General features: G+C 34.6%; 1 protein-coding gene across 2 annotated transcripts in view; it reads left to right on the top strand.

Moving 5' to 3' along the window:
- The window catches only part of TFPI (tissue factor pathway inhibitor), a 66,504-nt gene extending 48,822 nt beyond the window's left edge, over positions 1-17,682 (top strand). Inside the window, 6 exon segments of one of the 2 annotated variants that reach the window (NM_001101714.1) lie at positions 171-347; positions 617-709; positions 16,392-16,571; positions 17,509-17,515; positions 17,518-17,530; positions 17,532-17,682. In NM_001101714.1, coding sequence (NP_001095184.1) covers positions 171-347; positions 617-709; positions 16,392-16,571; positions 17,509-17,515; positions 17,518-17,530; positions 17,532-17,615 — 554 coding nt within the window. In that variant the 3' untranslated portion in view covers positions 17,616-17,682. 2 annotated transcript variants of the gene reach the window in all.
- Positions 17,683-21,327: the final 3,645 nt, after the last annotated feature.

The raw sequence follows: 21,327 nt of genomic DNA on the forward strand, positions 1-21,327 counted from the left end.
CAGAGATGTGGTATGTAGTGTCAGTATTTTATAGGGATCTATGAAGTCAGATTTTTACTTACCTTTCATTTTTTATGTTTACCTTTTAAATAAGCAGTTATGTGAAAATTTAATTAAGATAACATTTATTAAAGAAGACTACTGATTTCTGATATTTTTATACTTTCTAGGAAAGCCTGATTTCTGCTTTTTGGAAGAAGATCCTGGTATTTGTCGAGGTTATATTACCAGATATTTTTATAACAATCAATCAAAACAATGTGAACGTTTCAAGTACGGTGGGTGCCTTGGCAATCTAAACAACTTTGAGTCACTGGAAGAATGCAAGAACACCTGTGAGAATCCAAGTAAGTTTATTTCCAACTCCTTGAAATCCATTTATAGGCATCTTTTAAAAATGAAAGTATGTCAGATTTCAGGCATACTCAGGTTTTGTTTTATCATGCAAATGAAGATGTAACCTTCATAATTCACTGTTTGCTGATCTACCATAGCAATATGAATAAAATTGGTAGATGTTCATTTTCCTTAATACAACTGTTGTGCATTGCTTCTTATGTGTAAATATGAAATTGCAACAATGTCGTCATATTTTAATTGGCTGTATGTTTTCCAGCGAGTGATTTCCAGGTGGATGACCATAGAACCCAGCTCAATACTGTGAATAACACTTTAATTAACCAGCCGACCAAGGCTCCCAGACGTTGGGGTAAGAATCATTGTCTTTATTGCTTCCTGAAAAATATTATCTTGGTAACAATAGAAGTGTAATATTTGAAATATTCCTTTAAAATACTATAAACCCATTGTGTTATTTTGTTAATAGCTGTGTTGAAACACTGAGATTCAAAGTCTCTGACACATAATCCCATAAAAATGATCAATTTCCTAATCTCTTTCAAAGTATGCTTTGAAGTAGGCTTTTGATTATGCATCATATGAAAACCTTTCCTTTGATATTTAACTCTAAGCCAAATTAACTTACAAAATAGTATCAGGAATTATCAGCCTCAGTGTATGATGATAAATCATTTCACTGGCAGTGGCATGTGGAAGGCAGTCTAAAGTGCTTTAACTGAGCATGGCACTGGGCAAGTGCTCTGGTATTAGTCACAGGGCAGAACAGAAAATGCTTAGAAGATCATATCTAAGGGTTACATCACTCTGGATAGAGTTTTCTTATGGGCTTCTACAGGATTCCTCTCTGGGTTGCACCCTGTTAACATATTTATCATATCTAAATGAACAATAGGGAAGATTCCCACAAAAATGCGTATCTGAGAAATTAATGATAATAGTGGAATACATAACAAGAAACCACAAATATCTGAACAGCTAGAAACAACCCAAAAAGTTGAAATTTAACAGTATATATATGAAAGGTCCTACCTAATTGGTGATAAAACTACTGTGTTATTTCAAAAATTGGAGATTTATATAGAAGTAGTCCTTGTGAGTCTTTCCAATGCAAACTTGGCATGAGTTTAAGGAGTTCCGTGGCTATAAAAATTGTAACCTTAGGATAAAAAAAATATGGTGCTTGGTAGAGTAGTTTTTCACCCTGGCCATGTATCTGAATCAGATGGGATTAGAAATCAGGATATTCTTTCACATCTCCGGTTTATAATAAACATATTATCAAGCAAGTAAACAAAACTCCTGCCCAGATTGTTTTAAAATACTGGCAATGTTCACTGTGCCTTACCTGGACTGAGGGCTGTGAATGCTCAGCTTACTTCCCCACCTACATGATCATCTGTGAGACGAGCCTCAACCCTGAGTGCCACCAGGTAGAAGTCAGAAAGAGAATTTGAAACATAGTTGTAGAAGGACTGCACAGTGTAAGGACACATGAAATACAACAAGGAGCATTATGTGTGTTCTGAGTACTCGAAATGCCATCATGTGAAAGGAAAATGACCTTTACACATGCCTCCCGTTTCAGTGCCTCGCCCAGACTTTGCCCATCCCATTCTAACCAGTCTAAGCATCAATTTTAAGGAGTGAACATTAAAATATGAATATCTTTCTGCTAAATTTTTATGAGATCTTCAAAAATGAATGTTTAAGGAATTGGTAAATTTCCTAATTTGTAGGTATTTAATCAGTGTTAAGATGCCATAAAGAGAATGCAAACTTCTCCTTTTGATGCTAGATGAACTGAAGTCTAATTTTTAAATACTATGCTGTTTGTATAACAGCTGTTTTATGCATAAAACTCAATGTTTTCATTGCATTTTTTTCTTTATGTCTTCCCAGCTTATGTCTTTCAAACATATTTTATCTACTTAAATGTCACATGTTCAAATGCATGCTAAATCTTATTGCTACAAACATATCACTTAGAATGACAAATGTTAACAGGTGTAAAGATATGTGATACAATATAGCTACATAAAATCATGGAATCAGTTTTTAAATATTTTAATATTTCTTTTTTAATTAATTCAAAGGGAGAGAGCTTTAGTCATTCGAAATTAAAATGAGTAGAGTAGGTGAGGGGATGGTTTTGTCTTTAAATTTTTGAAGCATAAATTTCATGAGTGTAGGCTGAATACTACTAAGATAGAAAGAGGGAAATGGAAAAAGTAGCATAAATGAGTTTTAAATATTTTCTGATCTATAATGTGTATTCTCTAGATTTTAAGGTAGATGAATATTGAAAAATAAATAAATACTGATTACATGAATAAAATATTAAATGAGGAGGAAAAATTGACAACATGAATTTAAAAGGAAATAATAACAAGAATCTTTAATAATAGACATTGAAGAAATTGTGTTTTATAGGAACTACACTTAAAATTCAGCACATCTCCTTTTCTATAAAACCATTTTAATTTTTGACTTTATATATCTGCCCCCAAATCTATATCGCTATAGCAACTTTTCTTCTTTGTCTATATATGATGTGTTCATATATTTTTTCTTTTTTGTAAACTTCTCAATCTAAAACATGAAACAATGCTGCATTATTCAGGGAATGTTGACTTTAAAAATGGCTTAACATGTAGGGGTTAGAAATGAAGCTATGCCTCCATTCCTCCTAAGACTCACATGATTCTTGATCTACCCTTTTCAAGATATAGAAAGTGGGACTGCAGATGTCCATCAACATTGTCTAAATCCTAGATAATCCCTTACCCATTCCATCTAAGAGATTTGCTGAGATCCATAAAGACCTCTTGCTTTCCCAGCTAAGAAATAATTACATCTATAATTGCTAGCAATTTTATTAATATATCCTAATTTTAGAAAATGCAGTTCTATGTAAAACCTTGTTATTCAAGAGTTACATCCACTGTTAAGTCTCTACAGTTATCAGTTTCTTCTAAAAAGATGTAAATTCTTAAAGTTTCAGTTCAGCATACAGGAATAATGGTCTATCCCACAACACAATTTATTTTACAATTCTTTTCATTAAATAATAACACCTGAGTAGAGTATTTGAATATTTTAGATGTAGTAATTATTTATTAAGGGAATACTTATAAACATAATTGATTTTTCAATGACAATACTAGAAAAGTATTTTACACTTGATCTTAGCCAAAAGGCTGAGAAATGATAGAAAAGCATTTTAAAAGCTATGTTTAAGCTTTACTAGTTACTAGAAAATGGCTTGGAATGATAAATTCTTTTTTAATTCACAATTTATTTTTAATTACTAGAATACCGTAAATGGATTTGAGAACATATTTTTCCAGTGGGCTTTCTTGACACCAGATACTTGAATACATATTTAGCACAATAAAGGTTTATTTTTATTTCCATATTTTAAGATTATCAAGTTACCCACAGGGCCTCAAAGATTGAGCTTTATTTTTCCTTAATGAAACTTTTTTAAAGAAAGCTTTTAATTAAAAAAAGAAAGCTTTTAATTAATAATACAAATTTCATAGCTACAACTTTATAAATATAGTGGTTCTTCCCTTCATACCCACCATCCCACCCCCATTCCCATCCTACCTCCTACTCCTTCTCCTATCCCATTCTTCATTAAGATTCGTTCTTAATTAACTTTATATACAGAAGACCAACTCTATACTAAGTAAAGATTTCAACAATTTGCACCAGCCCACATACAAAAAATATAAAGTACTTTTTGAGAGCAAGTTTTACAGTTAATTCTCATAGTAGAACTCAGAAAGGAGAGAGATTCTACATGGGGAGTAAGTGCACAGTGACTCCTGTTGTTGATTTAAAAATTGCCACTCTTATTTTTGAAGTCAGTGATTACCTGAGACTCTTGACATGAGCTGCCAAGACCTATATGGAAGTCTTTTGAGTCCACAAACTGTCAGTATTTAGACAGGGACATTAGCAAAGTGGAAGTTCTCTGCTCCCTTCAGAGAAAAGTACCTCCTTCTTTGGTGGCCCCTTCTTTCCACTGGGATCTCACTCACAGAGATCCTTCATGTAGATCGTTTTTTGCCAGAGTCTTGGCTTTCCATGCCTTAAGATCTGAATGCCTTAAGGGCTGATTCTGAGGTCAGAGTGCTTTTTAGGGCATTTGTTATTCTATGAGTTTGCTGTGTGGACTGCTTCCCATGTTGGAACTTTATCTCCTTTTTAATTCTATTTATTGTTATTACCAGACCCTTGGTCTTATTTATGAGATCCCTCTGACACTTAATCCTTTCTATATGATCAATTACATACTTAATATGATCACTTTAACATGTAAGATGTTAAATTTTTAAACACAGCCCTGAGCTCAAGAGAGAGCTTTATTTTTATAGAGTAGGAGTGGCTGAATTAATACGATATCTATGAAGTTAGAAAATGTTTGCCTCACAAATGTGAGAGAAAAAATTGTAAAGCATTTTCTCTAAATATGCATAGTTTTGTGTATAATATTTAGAATGAAAACACATTGCACTTGGTTCTCCTTGATTTTCTGTGATTGGCAGTATGGTGTAGTAGACAAACATCCCTAATCCTGAAGTCATGGGTTCAGATCCCAACTCTTTTGCTTAATAGTCGTGTAAGCCTAAGGTATTTCTTAACTTCCTTGAGTATTACCTTCCCACTGTGAAATGAAGTTGGAAATGCTATAGTATTAACCTGATCGGCTTTGTTATGAGGTTGAATCAGTCAATGTACAAAAATCTGCTTTTCACTTCCACAGGAAGCCTTCTTCCTCTTTCTTCCCCTACTTTCCATTGTGATTCATTTCATACTTGCATTTTTTTGTGTGTTGATTCTGTCTTGCTGACTGGATTAGAAGTTTTGTGAAGGAAGAAATAATGTATTCCTATTTTATTGACTGGCCCCTACCCCAGCATTTAGCCCAGTTTAAGGGCATGACAGATGACTCACATTTTTTATTTATCAATTTTGTGATTCACAGTTACAAAGGAAACAACAAATGATGGTTGGAAGAATGCTGTTCATACTTACCAAGTCTTTCTGATCGTCTTCTTCATTCATGCATCCATGTTATCTTTAGGATTGGATAGCATTTTATGAATTTGTTAATATTTATGTTTGAGGTATTTCCTTAATATGTGATGTCTCTGGAGCATAGTATTAATAAACTGTAGCATTTACGTGTATAGTTAATACACTCCTTGCCTTACATCTCACTGTAAATGTTTAAGTACTAAAGAAAACTTATGTTCTCAAGTGTTCATGTTGATTTGGGGTCTTTTCAGTGAAGCTGACCAGTCATGAAGATAAGTGAATTACTATTGTGGTTGTCAGAAAACCATTTGCTTCCATATAACTTTTAACAGGTGTCTTGGGACTACATCAATGTTATGACATTTTGGGAAACAAATCTTTGGTAAACTTCGAAAACCTACTTCCAACCAATTTGATAGTTGCTCTCTGACTGAAAAAAGGAAAAACTATATACCTTGCTGAGTCCCACGTTGCTCCCTACCAGCCTCCAAATCCAGGGAAAATGATGGGACGTCATCATGAAAACCATTTGATTACTTCACACTCTCTCTCTCTTATCTATATACAATGTATGACCTAATGTCCAGATTCCATACATTAATGGAAAAAAGTGGAAAGAAATAAAACTGTATACTTTAAAAAAAGATTTTTGGTTATCATTGGCCCTCTGGAAAAGGTGCTACCCAGGTAAAGAACATAATAAACAGCTAAACACCATCACCGATAATGTCAACTTATGGATGTGCAGGAGAATGTTGTTATCTATTTGACCTCTTGTTGAAAATGTGATTATATGGTAGATGAATGTTGCAACCACAGGAACCTTCCCTCACCAAAGAGTTGTACACACAGTTGCATAAATCACAGTGCTAAGGACAACTCGGAAAAAATCCATTTCATCTGCAAACCACTTCCATAGTTCTAAAGAAGTATCTGCTTTTCCAGAATGTGTTCTCAGACCAAGAAGCATAAAAATATTCTTTATAATCTAAATATGCTTGCATAGTGTATGAAGCCTCATACGCAGATTTTGACATTTTGACTTCAAAAATAAACAGCTTTTGGAGAGCACCCATCAGGCCTTCTACTTCCTGGCAGTTGGGCTGATGAGAAACAAAAATGTGGCACTTCAGCTTAGCCAAAATTGCTGCCATCCAAATGCAGTCACCCTGAGTGACCACTGCTACTTGTCTAATCTCTTTCTTCCTGGATAATCTGGAGCTTTATCAAATATTTTTTTTTTTTGCCTCAGTTTTAAGAGTTTTCAGAGAAGTGAATTTCGAACTTGAATGGTATACAGATGTCTTTAAAGTGGAAAAATTATGGGCATTAGTTTGTAAACAAAATTATTTTAAGTGACATTAATTTTCAGTAACTAGTAAAATAGTAAGAATAAACATCTGAAGGGTGTGACCACCAATAAGCTATACATTAAAACTTATTTACAGAGTAATAAAATTCAAATTATAAACTAACAAATTAATAATGATAATTTAATAAAACATTTTTCTCTAAGGATAGAAATACCCCCTTTAAAGTATGAATTTGTTATTGACTGCTGTGGGACAGGTTAGGATCAAGATAGGCAAAGTTTAGAAAGCCTCGTGCTAGTCTGTTTATGTAGTTCTGTTACTGCCCCTTTTTCCATTTGAATTCTAGGTAATCTATGCAGAAATAAATATAAGAAGCATAGATATAATAAGCATTGATTAAGAAAATTTTAACTCTAACTTTCATAGGAACATAGCCAAAAGGTTTATAGTTTTTTGTTTATCTCAAATAATGGTATTAAATTGATCTGACAAGAGCAAATGTGGTACCAGAGTGCAGAGACTTGGAACTTTGCTTTGTTATTTTTGGTCTGTTATTTTTAGATTGAACATGCCAACCTGACAATTCTTGCCTGAAAAGTCTGAGCTGTTTGAAAACTGTTTGGTTTGGCATTATTGTCCCCATAACTTGTTTATAAGTTTAATTTATATTATGATTATCTGAAAAGCTATATGCCACTGTAATAGCCATTATAAAACAGATACACTTTTCATGTCTTTGGATATTATTTTTGGTCAGACGACTTGTTAACCCATATCTCCAGTTCTATCTTTTGACCTTAGAGAGACATGTAAGTCTGTGTACTTCTTAATTCCAGTACAATTTAACCAACACTGGGATCCTCTTAGATGATGGGAGCTATCAAAGGTACCTAAAATATCAGAATAATAAATATGATTGTGGTTATATCCTTCACAGACATGCCTGTCAAATAGGGGATGGATTTAGACACATTGATGACTTCAATGTTATCTTAGATGTTAAGGTAGAGCCTTGCACAACAGCATTTTGGAAGGACAAAGTCATAAAAATATTATACATTCATTGAACAAAGTCAGAATTCTCTGTGTTCTCCCAACTGAGGTTCCAATCTTCCATCTTCCATCTTGGATTTATTTACATAGGTACTGGCTAATCTCATAGGGACTTTTCTATGTAAGGCCACAATAAAACAAAAACCACAATTGAATTATAAATTATGAAACCATTTTGGTTATAATTAATTCTATAACATTTTATAATATAGAAAAACATTCCACAACCTAAGCTAATCATTCTAGAAACACTAGACTTACTCTGCTTCTAAATCTCTTTCTTCCCACATTCATCCTAATTTTAACCATTCTCCTGGATATAGCTTAAGTTGCTTTTGTGTAATCTCTATTTTAGGTTATTGGATTCAACTCACACATGTATGGTTAAGTTAGCTTCATCAAGGAAGATCAGAATTGTCTATTTCATCTTTCAATGCTTCCAGGGGTTCACCAATGTTTACATCATAAAATCCAAGTATATTAATGTTCAGGAAGCTTCTTAATTTTGCCTAAATCTACCTTTCCAATTCATATATTCTGCTCTTCAAATAATTTGGAGTTGGCAAAGTACCTGAACAAACCAGAAATATTCCAACTTTTGTTTTCTTTTTAATTAATTAAATTGTATTAATCAAATTAATTAATTGTATTAATTAAATTAATTAATCAATTAATTAAAAAGGCAGAGATGCAGAGAGAGATTTTCCATCTGCTGGTTCACTCCAAATTGGCTGGAGCTGGTCCAGTTGGAAGCCAGGAGCCAGGAGCTTCTTCCACGTCTCCCACAAGGGTGCAGGAGCCCATGTTTGGGCCATCTTCTGCTACTTTCCCAGGAATGTTAGCAGAGAGCTGGATCGGAAGTGGAGCAGCAGGAACTCGAACCATTGCCCAATGGGATGTCAGTGCCACAGGAAGTGGATTTATCTGCTATACCACAGCTCTGGCCCCTTGTATTCTTTATTTCCAACATTCACACATGCACCTGTCTCCTCGATTTATTAAAACCACAATTTTGATGCAACAGTGAAGATACCTCTTGGAATTGCTGCATCCCATATGGGAGTTCTGAGTTTGAATCCCAGCTCCATTTCTGATTCCTGCCTTTTGATAATGAGCACCCTGGAAGGCAGCAGATGAGGACTCAAGTACTTGGGCTCTGGTCACCCACCTGGAAGACTCAGATCCTGGCTTCGAGCTATGCCCTGGTCCAGTACTGGCTGTATTCATCATCTGGTGAGTGAACAAGCAGAAGGAAGATTTTATCTCCCTGCCTTACAAGTAAATGTAAACACATAAAGATTTAAAATAAACAAAATTCCATTTTTTTCTTTGAAAGCTGATTGACAAAGTAAACACTGATTTTCACCTTTACTAAAATCATAGTTTTTTTTTAACTTTTATTTAATGAATATAAATTTCCAAAGTACGATTTATGGATTACAATGGCTTCCTCCCCATACCGTCCCTCCCACCCACAACCCTCCCCTTTCCCACTCCCTCTCCACTTCCATTCACATCAAGATTCATTTTCGATTATTTTAATATACAGAAGATCAGCTTAGTATACATTAAGTATGGATTTCAAAAGTTTGCTCCCACACAGAAACATAAAGTGAAAAATAATAGATGATTTTTTTTTTAAATGATGATGAAATCAGATCAGACCTATTGTCATGTTTAATCCCAGTGAGAGTCAAGTTGGGAATTGATAATTTCTTTTTTTTTTTTTTTACAGAAGATCAGTTTAGTATGCATTAAGTAAGGATTTCAACAGTTTGCACCCCCATAGAAACACAAAGTGAAATATATTGTTTGAGTACTCGTTATAGCATTAAATCTCAATGCACAGCACATTAAGGACAGAGATCCTACATGAGGAGTAAGTGCACAGTGACTCCTGTTGTTGACTTTACCAATTGACACTCCTGTCTATGGCATCAGTAATCTCCCTATGCTCCAGTCATGAGTTTCCAAGGCTATGGAAGCCCCTTGAGTTCTCCGACTCTTATCTTGTTTAGACAAGGTCATAGTCAAAGTGGAGGTTCTCTCCTCCCTTCAGAGAAAGGTACCTCCTTCTTTGAAGACCTGTTCTTTCCACTGGGATCTCACTCACAGAGATCTTTTGCCAGAGTGTCTTGGCTTTCCATGCCTGAAATACTCTCATGGGCTTTTCAGCCAGATCCGAATGCCTTTAGGGCTGATTCTGAGGCCAGAGTGCTATTTAGGACATCTGCCATTCTATGAGTCTGCTGAGTATCTCACTTCCCATGTTGGATCACTCTCCCCTTTATGTATTCTATCGGTTAGTGTTAGCAGGTACTAGACATGTTTATGTGCTCCCTTTGACTCTTAGTCCTTTCATTATGATCAATTGTGAACTGAAATTGATCACTTGGAATAGTGAGATGGCATTGGTACATGCCACCTTGATGGGATTGAATTGGAATCCCCTGGTATGTTTCTAACTCTACCATTTGGGGCAAGTCAGCTTGAGCATGTCCCAAATTATACATCTCTTCCCTCTCTTATTCCCACTCTTATGTTTAACAGGGATCACATTTCAGTTAATTTTCAACACTTAAGAATAACTGTGTATTAATTACAGAATTAAACCAGTCATATTAAGTAGAACAGACAAAAAAAACTACTAAGAGGGATAATGTATTAAGTTGTTCATTAACAGTCAGGGCTATGCTGATCAAGTCACCGTTTCCCATAGTGTCCTTTTCACTTCAACAGGTTTCCTTTTTGGTGTTCAGTCACAAAGTAAACACTGATTTTCACCTTTACTAAAATCATAGTTTTTTTAAAAATTTTGTGCCTATGTCATACAAAGGTTTTCTGATGTATTAGAAGATATAACTATTTTAAAAGATTAATACTCATAGAAGTTTCATGATTAGTAATTTTATTGTGACTTTCTTTGTGATCTGTTTAGGAAAAAATCTCTGAATTAAGATGACTTTGTGAATTCTACCCATGGCATAAGCAATATCTAGGCAAAGAAATCAACCCTACAAATATCTGTTTCTCCTTTTCTTATTTAATCTGGACAGGCTTTCCTGTCTGAGAAAGAATTCTTACAGCCCACTTCCCATGACTTCTCCCAAGCCCTTGACAACCCACCTTCTACATTACACCCTTAACTAAGTGGCCCCACTACATACAGAATTTAAAAAATGACTTTTGTGACTACTTTCTCTGTCCCTACCTTCTTTGCTCTTCTATTGGAAATGGAAGTTTCTGCCCATTTAACAACACTTGCCCCTATGAATAACTGGAGATACACATTTCCTACAGCACAGAGAAGGTGACAGGTCTACTGCCCATTCCCAAACAGAAACACTTAATTGCCACTATTTTATTTACAAACCCATGCTACTGAACTCACTCTTAAATATTTTAGTATGTAAAATTGAGAATTATAATTGTCACAATTTAAAAAAATAGAAAACTAAAAAGAGAAGAAAAATCACCCATATTTCTGTGGTGATTATTTCAATGTAATATTTCTATTATATTGCAAAAGACCATAATCATTAATATTGTGGAATAATTCAAAATATTAAATCTTTGATTAGCAACACATCTTGCAGTAATAAAACGCTATAAGCAGCTGCTGGAGGAGGCCCAAGCATATGGAATAAACTCAGTGCAAAATAATCTATTTTGTGGAATTTTAACCTTATAAACTTCTAAGCTTATTACCTTATAACATTTTCTAGAATAATCATCTTTTGCACTGATGTTAGAGTCTGTCAGCATTTTGTTCACTAGATAGTATACATTATTTTCATTCTTATTTGTGTGTAGTCGTATGTGTGCTTGTGAATTTGGTGTGTTAGCAAAAACAATTCTATTGATTTCAAGGTGCATTTTGTTTTCAAAATTAACATGGTTTTGATGAAGCTTAAAACTGATATTTTATAAAAATATAATTACTGTTTTTTCTTTACAAGTAAAACATAGTCTATCTTAAAATCAACGGGATCTTACATTCTATGTAAATAACCTTTTGCAAAACATTTGAGGAAGTATAAGCAGTTCCTTATCCCACATAATATTCCTCTACATTTGGTGGTAAGCAAGGGGAAAAATAGTGAGCTAGAAAATAATTTTTGGCACTGAGGTCCATGTTTTGTGCTTAGGCACAAAAACAAGCTGAAATAGTCTGTAAATCCATGAGTAATAGATTGGCAAAATATACTGAAGTCAATTCATAAAATGAAATGTTGTACCAAAAATAAAGAGAAAGAAGTATTCCTGTGTAAAAATTTAGAGACATATCCATCAAATATTATCAAGTATATGATAAACAGTAGTACACTTACATATGTTTACATATACAAACAACTTTGGGGAAAGTATTTACAAGCCATTGATACTACTTAAAGGGCAGGGGTTAAATGATGGAGAATTTTATATTTGTTAAATTTTCATCTTGTTTCAAAGTTTTACAAAAATAATTTGTAATAAAATACTTAAAGTCATATATATCTTTAATATAAAATTATAGCAGAAGAAAATAAAAGTAATGATTTGTTATTCAATTCCTTTAAAAATTCTCCAAAGGCAAAATAAAATTTACTCCATGAGTTATGAAGTGGTTCACTAAACTTGAATTGTTTGATAAAATAAAAGCTTAAGTAACTATGCAAAATGGAATAAGAAAGGTGACACAGTAAAGACTCAGAATGATTATAAGACTCAGTTTATCATATAAATTTCAAAAAAAATTGTATAAAACAGTTTACATGAAAAATTGACTCTGGTGCATCTTGTCACACTTCTGCAGTCTCTCTAGATCATGGTAGTTACTGACAGAAAAATAAAGAAAAACGGGGATAGGAGGAATCCTTCATTCTGACACCCAAATCCTGTAGAAGGAAGCCACTCAATTTGTTCCTCATGGTAGGATCAGGATGGAATGCATTAGGTCATTAAATTCCCTTTAGAAAATGAGCAAAACTCTGACTACTGTCCGTTTAATATACTTTAAATACTGCACTTATAATCTATATCCAGAAAAGACATATCATGTAATTGTTTCAAAATCTTTGCATTTTTAAAGTTTTTATTTATTTGAGAGTCAGAGAGACAAACAGACAGACAGAGAGCTTCCATTTGCTGGTTCACACCCCATATGCCCACAATAACATGAGCTTGATCAGGAGCTGGAAACTCAATCCAGGCTTCCCACATTGATGGCAAAGACTCAACTACCTGAGCCATCGCCTGCTGCCTCCCACGGTGCACATTAGCAGGAAGCCGGCATCAGGAGCAGAGATGGGACTCAAACCAAGCACTCCAGTGTATTTTCTTTCATTGTAGGTATCACAGTCTGGATTTTGAATAGGTAAGTGCCTATTGGTATTTAAAGTAGATCTGTTAATTGAAAACAATCAAGATTATCTCCTTAATAGGTGCAAAAATTTCAATTTCTTTTCTCTTCATGATTTAACTTGATGATAGATTATAATAATTCCAAAAGAAAGCCTTGTAGCTAAAATATACTTCATTACTTTTAATTCTAGTGTGATTTATGCAGTGGCAATCCAATGATAGTTTTATTGCTTAGAGTTAAATGATCTTAAGAGACATGGAATAGTTTACATACCTGAACATTTTGTGTTTTGAAAAGCAATTGCCTTCTGAAGAATCTTCAATAATTTTTTAAAATTCCTAAAAGTTACCCATATATGTATAAGAAAGAATCCTCAGTGATTAACTTCAAATTTTAACCCATTACCAAAATATTCTCATTTCTAACATTAGGAGCCTCACTATTGATCTGGGTCAAAGCTGTGTTGTTTCAATGATTTAACAGGCCCTGGCTGAAATCTAGGAAAACAAAATGAGTCCAACAACTTCCACGGACTCAGTTGCTGACAGGCACTGTCTGAATAGGAACAGATATCTGATAGCAGATCTTGCGTAGTCAGAAGCAGCACGCCTGACAACTTCTTGTTCAGAAGCCATGTATTATTATTAGGCAGAGGCATTCTGGTGTCTTGGATTATATGAGTGGTACTTAAACTTTTCTCAAATGGCATCAGGTTTCTCAACCATTTGCTCTCAAACCCAACCCCTGCCTTCCTCCTGCCATGCTCTGGCTTCTGGGGAAGCCCTTTGGTTTCTGAGTAGATTTGGTCAGTAGCAGACATTGTTGAGTAACTAGATAGTCAAAGGAAGAGTGAGGCAGAGTACATCTCCCCACCACCCTGGGGTATATCATCCATGTTTCTGCGCCCTTAGAGAGCGCTGATGCTGTTCTGATTTTCTTGTTGCTCCAGGATCTTGGTCCCTGATGGTGGGCTACATCCTTGTATATCCACTCTAGGAACTGAAGCCCAAGATACACTAGGCTTGGCCTCCCAATGAAATAGCCTTGATCACATCATATACAAGGTTAATTATAGCTTGTGTACTATAAAATAGGAGGAGTTCACTCCCTGTCATTAAAAAAATTCTCTTTCTCATGGAATAAGGAACTTTAGAAAGAGTGTGTCTATTAAGATATAATAACTAACATAGGTAAAGAAGGGTACAAATTACAAGTACATTCACATAATTATCTGTAACATTGCAGACAGATACAACTGGTACACAAAATGCTAATGTGAAATTAATATATAAATCATATGTTATTTTATCACATTAGAATGAAAAACCACATCACACACACTGGAAAAGATTGCACAATACTGGGGCTCAATTATAATTTACCTGCTCTAGACTGCTGGACAATTCCTATTACACAAACCATTCTTAGTGACAGGAAACGTCCACATTTTCTAGAAAGTTTAGCACATATTCTCACTAAATGCATTTTAACTGATTTATGATAGCACAAAATCATATCAAATGACACAAAGCAGTGAATGTGTAGGATGAACAAATCTAGAGATCTAATGTGCAACATAAGAACTAGTTTATAAACTAGCATTAAATTAGAGAATTTTGTTACCTAAGCACATTTCAGCAGCACTAGTCACATGGAAGTGTGAAATATTGGATGTGTTAACCTGCTCTACTAGAGTAAAATCTTATTATTTATTTAAGTCATAGCATCATGTTGTTAACTTGTATGCACAATCCATTTATAAAATCATGCACTATAATTCCTATAGGATGAAGTAATACATATAGGTTTACATATTTTGAACAATGTTTAGTTTTACACACCCTATGAGTTTCTTTTTAAAATCAGTGTTTGTACACGAAGTCAAAGGCCTAATAAAACTTAATATTCTTTATGTGATTATAGTTTTGGAAATTTGACAGAAAATGCCTTAATCAAATTTTTTCTTACATATTCTTCCCAATAGTATCCATTCTGTTGCATAGTTTCTGGAATTTTTTTTTCTTTATTACATGACCAACCAAGACAACTGTAATCTTTAAATATCTAGAAGACAGAGGTGGTAAGAATGTTTCTATAATTTTAAGAGGTTTTTTTAATTATATCCTGATTTTAATTCATTTCATTTCTTTTATTGTCTATTCATCTGGGTTTCATTCATGTAAAGACTTCTTGTTTTCTGCAAATCCAATTTGCCTTCTTGGCTTCTGATTCCTTGAAGCTCTATTTTCTGCCAATGTTGAGCACATGGCAAATCTTCATCTGCATGTGTTGTATCATATCTCATCATTTGACAAAGTAACTAAACTTTTCATCTATCGATTCTTTGCCATCCAACAACTTACCTGCAGCATCGATTCATTGACATCAAGCAGCTGTGTGTTATTGAAGTGTACCGAATCCCCACACTGGCAGAAATTCCCAAAAGGATCTGAAAACTACCATTATGCTGAAACTAATGCTGTCATTCACCTTAAGGATTATTGTTTCTTTTATTACCCTGGATACAGTTTCTGGGCTGTATTTGAAAATCACTCATCCCATTGGCAGATCAGCCTGAGTGTCCGGTTCAAGGCAGTATTTTGTTTTTTCAGCTATAGCAATATTGCTTCCTTTGCAAAAACATTATAGAACTGATGTTTCAACTAATGAGAAAAAGGCTATTACTGAATCAAACATCACTTCTGGACTCCTTTCCTGCAACTTTAAGTTAAAACGTGCTGCACCTGAATTCCTGCACTTTAAATTGTCATTGTATTATTGTTCAGTATGTTTATTGCAAGAGAAGAAACTTCTTCAGATTCAATGTCTGTGTCCCACCATGCATACAGATTGTGCTCACCATGGCATTGTTTTCCTCAAGTTGAACATTTATGAGCAAATGATTTGTAAATGTTAGTACTGTGCATACACAGAAAAATATATGGTAACAAATTTTCAGAAGCTAAATTGCTGTGTAGTAGTTGTTTTATGTTACTATGTACAATTAGTTTATTCACATAAATAGTAATAATTATATTTCCCTTTGGAAATTATTTTTATTATTCTTTAGAAAAATATACTGGCATGGTGGACACCTGAATTGTTTAAACACTTTTATGAAACAGAAACACATGAGTTTTATTAAGTACTACTCTTATTTATTCATATTACTGCTTTATATTCATATTCCACAGAATAATTCATAAACAGTATAACATGAAAGCTTAAAATTCACTTTCATATATGGCTTACCACGTTTCCTCAATTTTTTTTAGCATTTCACGGCCCCTCATGGTGTCTGCCCCCAGCAGACAGAGGATTGTGTCAAGCCAATGAGATCAGATTCTTCTACAATGCAATCATCGGGAAATGCCGCCCATTTAAGTACAGTGGATGTGGGGGAAATGAAAATAATTTCACTTCCAAAAAAGCATGTATCACAGCTTGTAAAAAAGGTAAAAAGCTGTTCTTCCCATTAATTCGCTAGCACTGCAGATAACTTATATTGAAATTGTGAATGAATTTTAATCTATAAAATGCCATGCAATTAGTTGTCTTCATAGAAAAAAATCAATCTAAAACATATTAAACATGTTACTCTTTTAAACACTAGGCTTTTGTTTTAAAGAATTCTACCAAAGTCCCTTTAAGATTCCCTTTATGACACGAATTCTAACATATTCATTAATTTCTTCTAAATATAAAAGTGTTACCTGTCTCTAATAGAAAAATGTATGAAAAATTGATAATCATTTGTAATTTTGTCATATATGGTTAGCAATATTTCCACATTTTAAAATAAAATGAGCACAGATTTTTTTTAAGATTTATTTATTTGAAAGTCAGAGTTACAAAGAGAGACAGACAGAGACAGACACAGATACAGAGAGAAATCCTCCATCCACTAATTCCACTCGCCCAAATAGCTACAATGGCTTGAGCTGAGCCAATCCAAAACCATGAGCCAGGAGCTTCTTCTGGGTCTCCCATGTGGGTGCAGGGGCCCAAGGACCTAAGCCATCCTCCGCTGCTTTCTCAGGTGAATTAGCAGGGACTGGATCAGAAGCCCAGCAGCCTGGGTTTGAACCAGGGCTCATATGGAATGCCAGCCCTGCAGATATCAGCTTGACCCGCTGTGCCACCGTGTACAGCCACAGATTTCTGACAGAAGCTGAAGTAACACTGGAAATAAACGACATGCTTATCTTACATATGCAAGTTGACTTCCCTACAAATAGGCTGTTCTACAGAAAGGCATACACAAATTAAAAGTTTATAAGCTGGTCATATATTTGGGGATTCATTGTTAAAAGCTAATTTGAGAAGATTCCAAAAAAAATGTTTTATTGTGTTACTTTATCATGTAAAAATGTTCTGGTCTTTCCCTTGTAGGTTTCATCCGAAATCTATCAAAAGGAGGACTAATTAAAACCAAAAGGAAGAAAAAGAAGCAGCCAGTGAAAATAACTTATGTAGAAACTTTTGTTAAAAAGACATAAGTTTGTTGTAATAGAAAATTAATTCTACTAATCATTTTCTTTGAGTATTTCACTCTGATTTATCTTGTTCTCATCTGCTATTACAGTTTTACTTAGTATGTTTCTTAAATAATTTTCTAGACTTAGTGTTCCTGGTATCGATATATTTATATCAGATTTCCTTTTCAAATCTGGCCAAATGTCCTATTCTAGGGCTTAATTAACTGGCTACTGTGAATTTACTTTTTCTTTTGACCCCTTTGTATTTGCCATTTAACTACAAATTATCATGCTACTGGCCACATCAAGTCTAGCCTTTTATTTCCATCTGGTGCCCATCTATTTGACCATCTGTACTCGCTTATTTGTTATGTCCATGTATGTGATGGTCTCCTTTAAAGCCTAACACCGGCTTAAGAAATATAGCTCTAAAGAACAAACACTTTGGGGTTTTAACTTTGAAAATGGTAACAAAGACCTATTTCTGATAAAAATTACTCCTAAATTGTGTTTTTGGAAACAACTGGTAACAATACAATTCTATCACATCCTTCCCTCCCTCCATTTAATATGGAGCCAAATTGTCTTTGAAAAAAGACAAGTCAGTTCTGCAACATATGCCGGCCTGATTTTTATTGGTTAAATTTTTTTCTTCATTTAATTCTAGTTCAATCGCTATGTATTAAATAAGTTCATGAAAAGAAGAAACTTTATGGCAAACCAAGTTTTTGAAAAGAAATCAAAAGGAAACTCTTCAATTACATTACTCAGCAAAATTTTCTCCTAACCAAAATAATATTTACAAATATATTTGTCGTTAAGCTTTACACACAATGTAGCCAGTAATTTACACTCAAAAAGTTACATTATTTATGAAGAAAAGAACATTAACAGCAAAGATGAGTCAACTCTAAAATGTGTTCACTGGTCACTGACAGCTGTAACAAACAATTCTCTGGAGCTACTCCTCTGTATCCAGAGCTGTGCTGTTCCTTTGCGGCTGAGCCAGGTGCAGTCGGGTATCTCAACAGCCTCCAGGACATCACGGTTTCTGTGATGTTCACATCGATTCACATTTAAACCCGAACTTGTCATCCAGAAACAACAAACCACCTCATCACTCCGGTTCAGCTGTAAAGCCTTCTCTCCAGAAATATTATTACAATTATTTCTGTTCCTCAGTCCTGAAAGTTTGAAGTCAAATTTCATTTCTTATTTCTCCCCCAAATCCTGTCTAATCAGCCTCAAATCCTCTTGCTTCATTTTTCATAAGGTTCATCCAGCTCCCCCCACCCAACCAGGCTTTGTACAACCTGCTGTATCCTCAGAAATTTGATGGTTTTCTCCACCACTCAAAATACTCCAAGAACTCACTAGTTGGTACTTAACTTCAAACTCACATTATCACAATTTAATTTGTATCTACGGTTTTGAACTTACCTACTGTACTTTTAAATGACTACTTCCATTTAGTAATCGTATTTACTGTTCACTGACTATGTCTTTAACCTCTATGATTTACTCATGCTGCTTTCCAATTTGAGAATCTGATTCCCTATGCTGTTTATCTGAAGTCAACGTTCAACTAATGTCCACTTAAAAATCACTGTATTTTAAGTTGGAATATGAAAAGTCCTAGCATGAAATTACAAAACATTTCCATCCTGTGGCCTAGAAATTACATAATTTAAAAACAGTATCAATTTGTTCAGCTTAAGAAAAGTTTTATAAGTTGATTGCAAAAATTCAGTGCATAAATCCTTCCCTTAAACTGGGATTTTGCTGTGGAATCAAAAGCCCTAGTGGAATATGTTCAGTTGTTGTGTGTTCATGGACAGCAATAGATTTAAATAGGAGGAAGTTTTCCTTAAGGGTAAGTTGCCACCAAGGACATAAAAACATTACAATGGTGAGTTCATCTTGTTCTCCAGCAGTATTCATTCAAACCACGAGGTGGTCTGCAATGTTTGATTGCATGTGGTTGTCATTTTTACTGTTTTTCTAAGAAGTCCTCTGGTAGTATTCTATTCCTTTATTTTTCAAAAATCAAATGTATCTAACTGTGAATTTTATATTGAATTTCATTAGGTACCATATATGTGTATTTATCTCCTTTGTTGATTCATTGTCTGTATTCAAAATTAAGTTTTCAGGCTGAAAATTACTTAAATAATTTTATTTTTTACATTGTAAGAAATAAAATATATTATCCTGAATAATGAATAATCAAGTCTCATTCTTGTCCTTATATTGTATTAAATACTTAAGGATTAGGATTAGGGCTTTTATAGTTATCACAAAGACAAAGTGTACAATGACCAAAAAAAAAAAAAAAAAAAAAACAAAAAACAAAAAACAAACTTGCTCCACTCTGCTTTCACCCCCTTAGCTGGAATTTGCTAATAATCTCCATTTAAGGGCATAGTCACATTTCTTTTTATTTGTCAAACAAATTAGTACAGTATGTCTTATCAATTCATATATTCTCTTTACCCCACTGCACATTACATACACATTCACATCAATGTCTTTATATATAATTGTATACATATGAGCAGATGTATATTTAAATATAACCATTCATTATATAAAGAATTCCAATCCTGACTATTGTAGTCAGCCTGGCCTTCTACATTCCAAAGTAGGAAGAAAATAACACACAACTAGCCTGCTATTCAGCGGGTTTATTAACACTTTTTTTTATTTGATAGGTGAGACAGAGAGAAAGGTCTTCCTTCTGTTGGTTCACTCCCTCAGTGGCCGCCAGGGCTGGTGCTGCGCCAATCCAAAGCCAGGAGCCAGGTGCCTCCCCCAGTCTCCCATGCGGGTGCACTTGGGCCATCCTCCACTGCCCTCCCGGGGCCACAGCAGAGAGCTGGACTGGAAGAGGAGCAACCGGGACCAGTACCCGGTGCCCCAACTGGGACTAGAACCCGGGGTGCTGGCGCTGCAGGCAGAGGATTAGTCAAGTGAGCCACGGCGCCAGCCATTTATTAACACTTTTATCAGCTACACTTGTCCATGTATAGATTTTATGCAATCCACATTTATATCTAGTTTCCCTCTTCTTCCTCAGGGACTTTATCTGAGACACACCTTAAGTGCTTTTCCTGTATTCTGTTATGTAGAACAGGATTCCTTGTCCTTGTCAGTCCCACAGGACCAGTCTCTGAACTACAACCACATGGCTGGTGTTTTGACTAGGATTACTCAGAGTGCTTTTACTTATTTTCAACGAATTTGTATTTATTTATTTTCATTTTATTTGGAAGGCAGAGAGACAGAGATCTTACATCTACTAGTTCATTCCCCAGATGCCTGTACTAGCCTGTGCTGGTTCCTGGCCAAAACCAGGAACCAAAAATTCAACCTAAGTTTCCCATATGAGTGGCAAGAATTCAAGTACATGAGTCATCACCACTGCCTCCCAGGCTGAACATCCAGATTAGAAGTTTATGTAGCTAGGACTTGAATCTAGGCCCTCTGATATGGGATTCAGGAATATCAATGGCAACTTGAACACTATATGTAATGGTTACCTAACTCAGAGCACTTTTAAAGAGAAGATTAGATAGTTGTGGTACATAATTGATTTTGAAGGGGATGGAAATGTTTTAATCATATAATACAGTAAAAACACAGCATTAGAACAATGAATATGATTTTCCAAACAGATTGCTCACACATGATAAAATTCCTAGCCCAATCAGTTGGAACCTAAACAAGGATATAT

This window comes from Oryctolagus cuniculus, chromosome 3, assembly GCF_051225735.1.
Source record: "Oryctolagus cuniculus isolate XC-2025 breed Fujian yellow rabbit chromosome 3, ASM5122573v1, whole genome shotgun sequence".
In the NCBI taxonomy this organism is placed as follows: Eukaryota; Metazoa; Chordata; class Mammalia; order Lagomorpha; family Leporidae; genus Oryctolagus; species Oryctolagus cuniculus.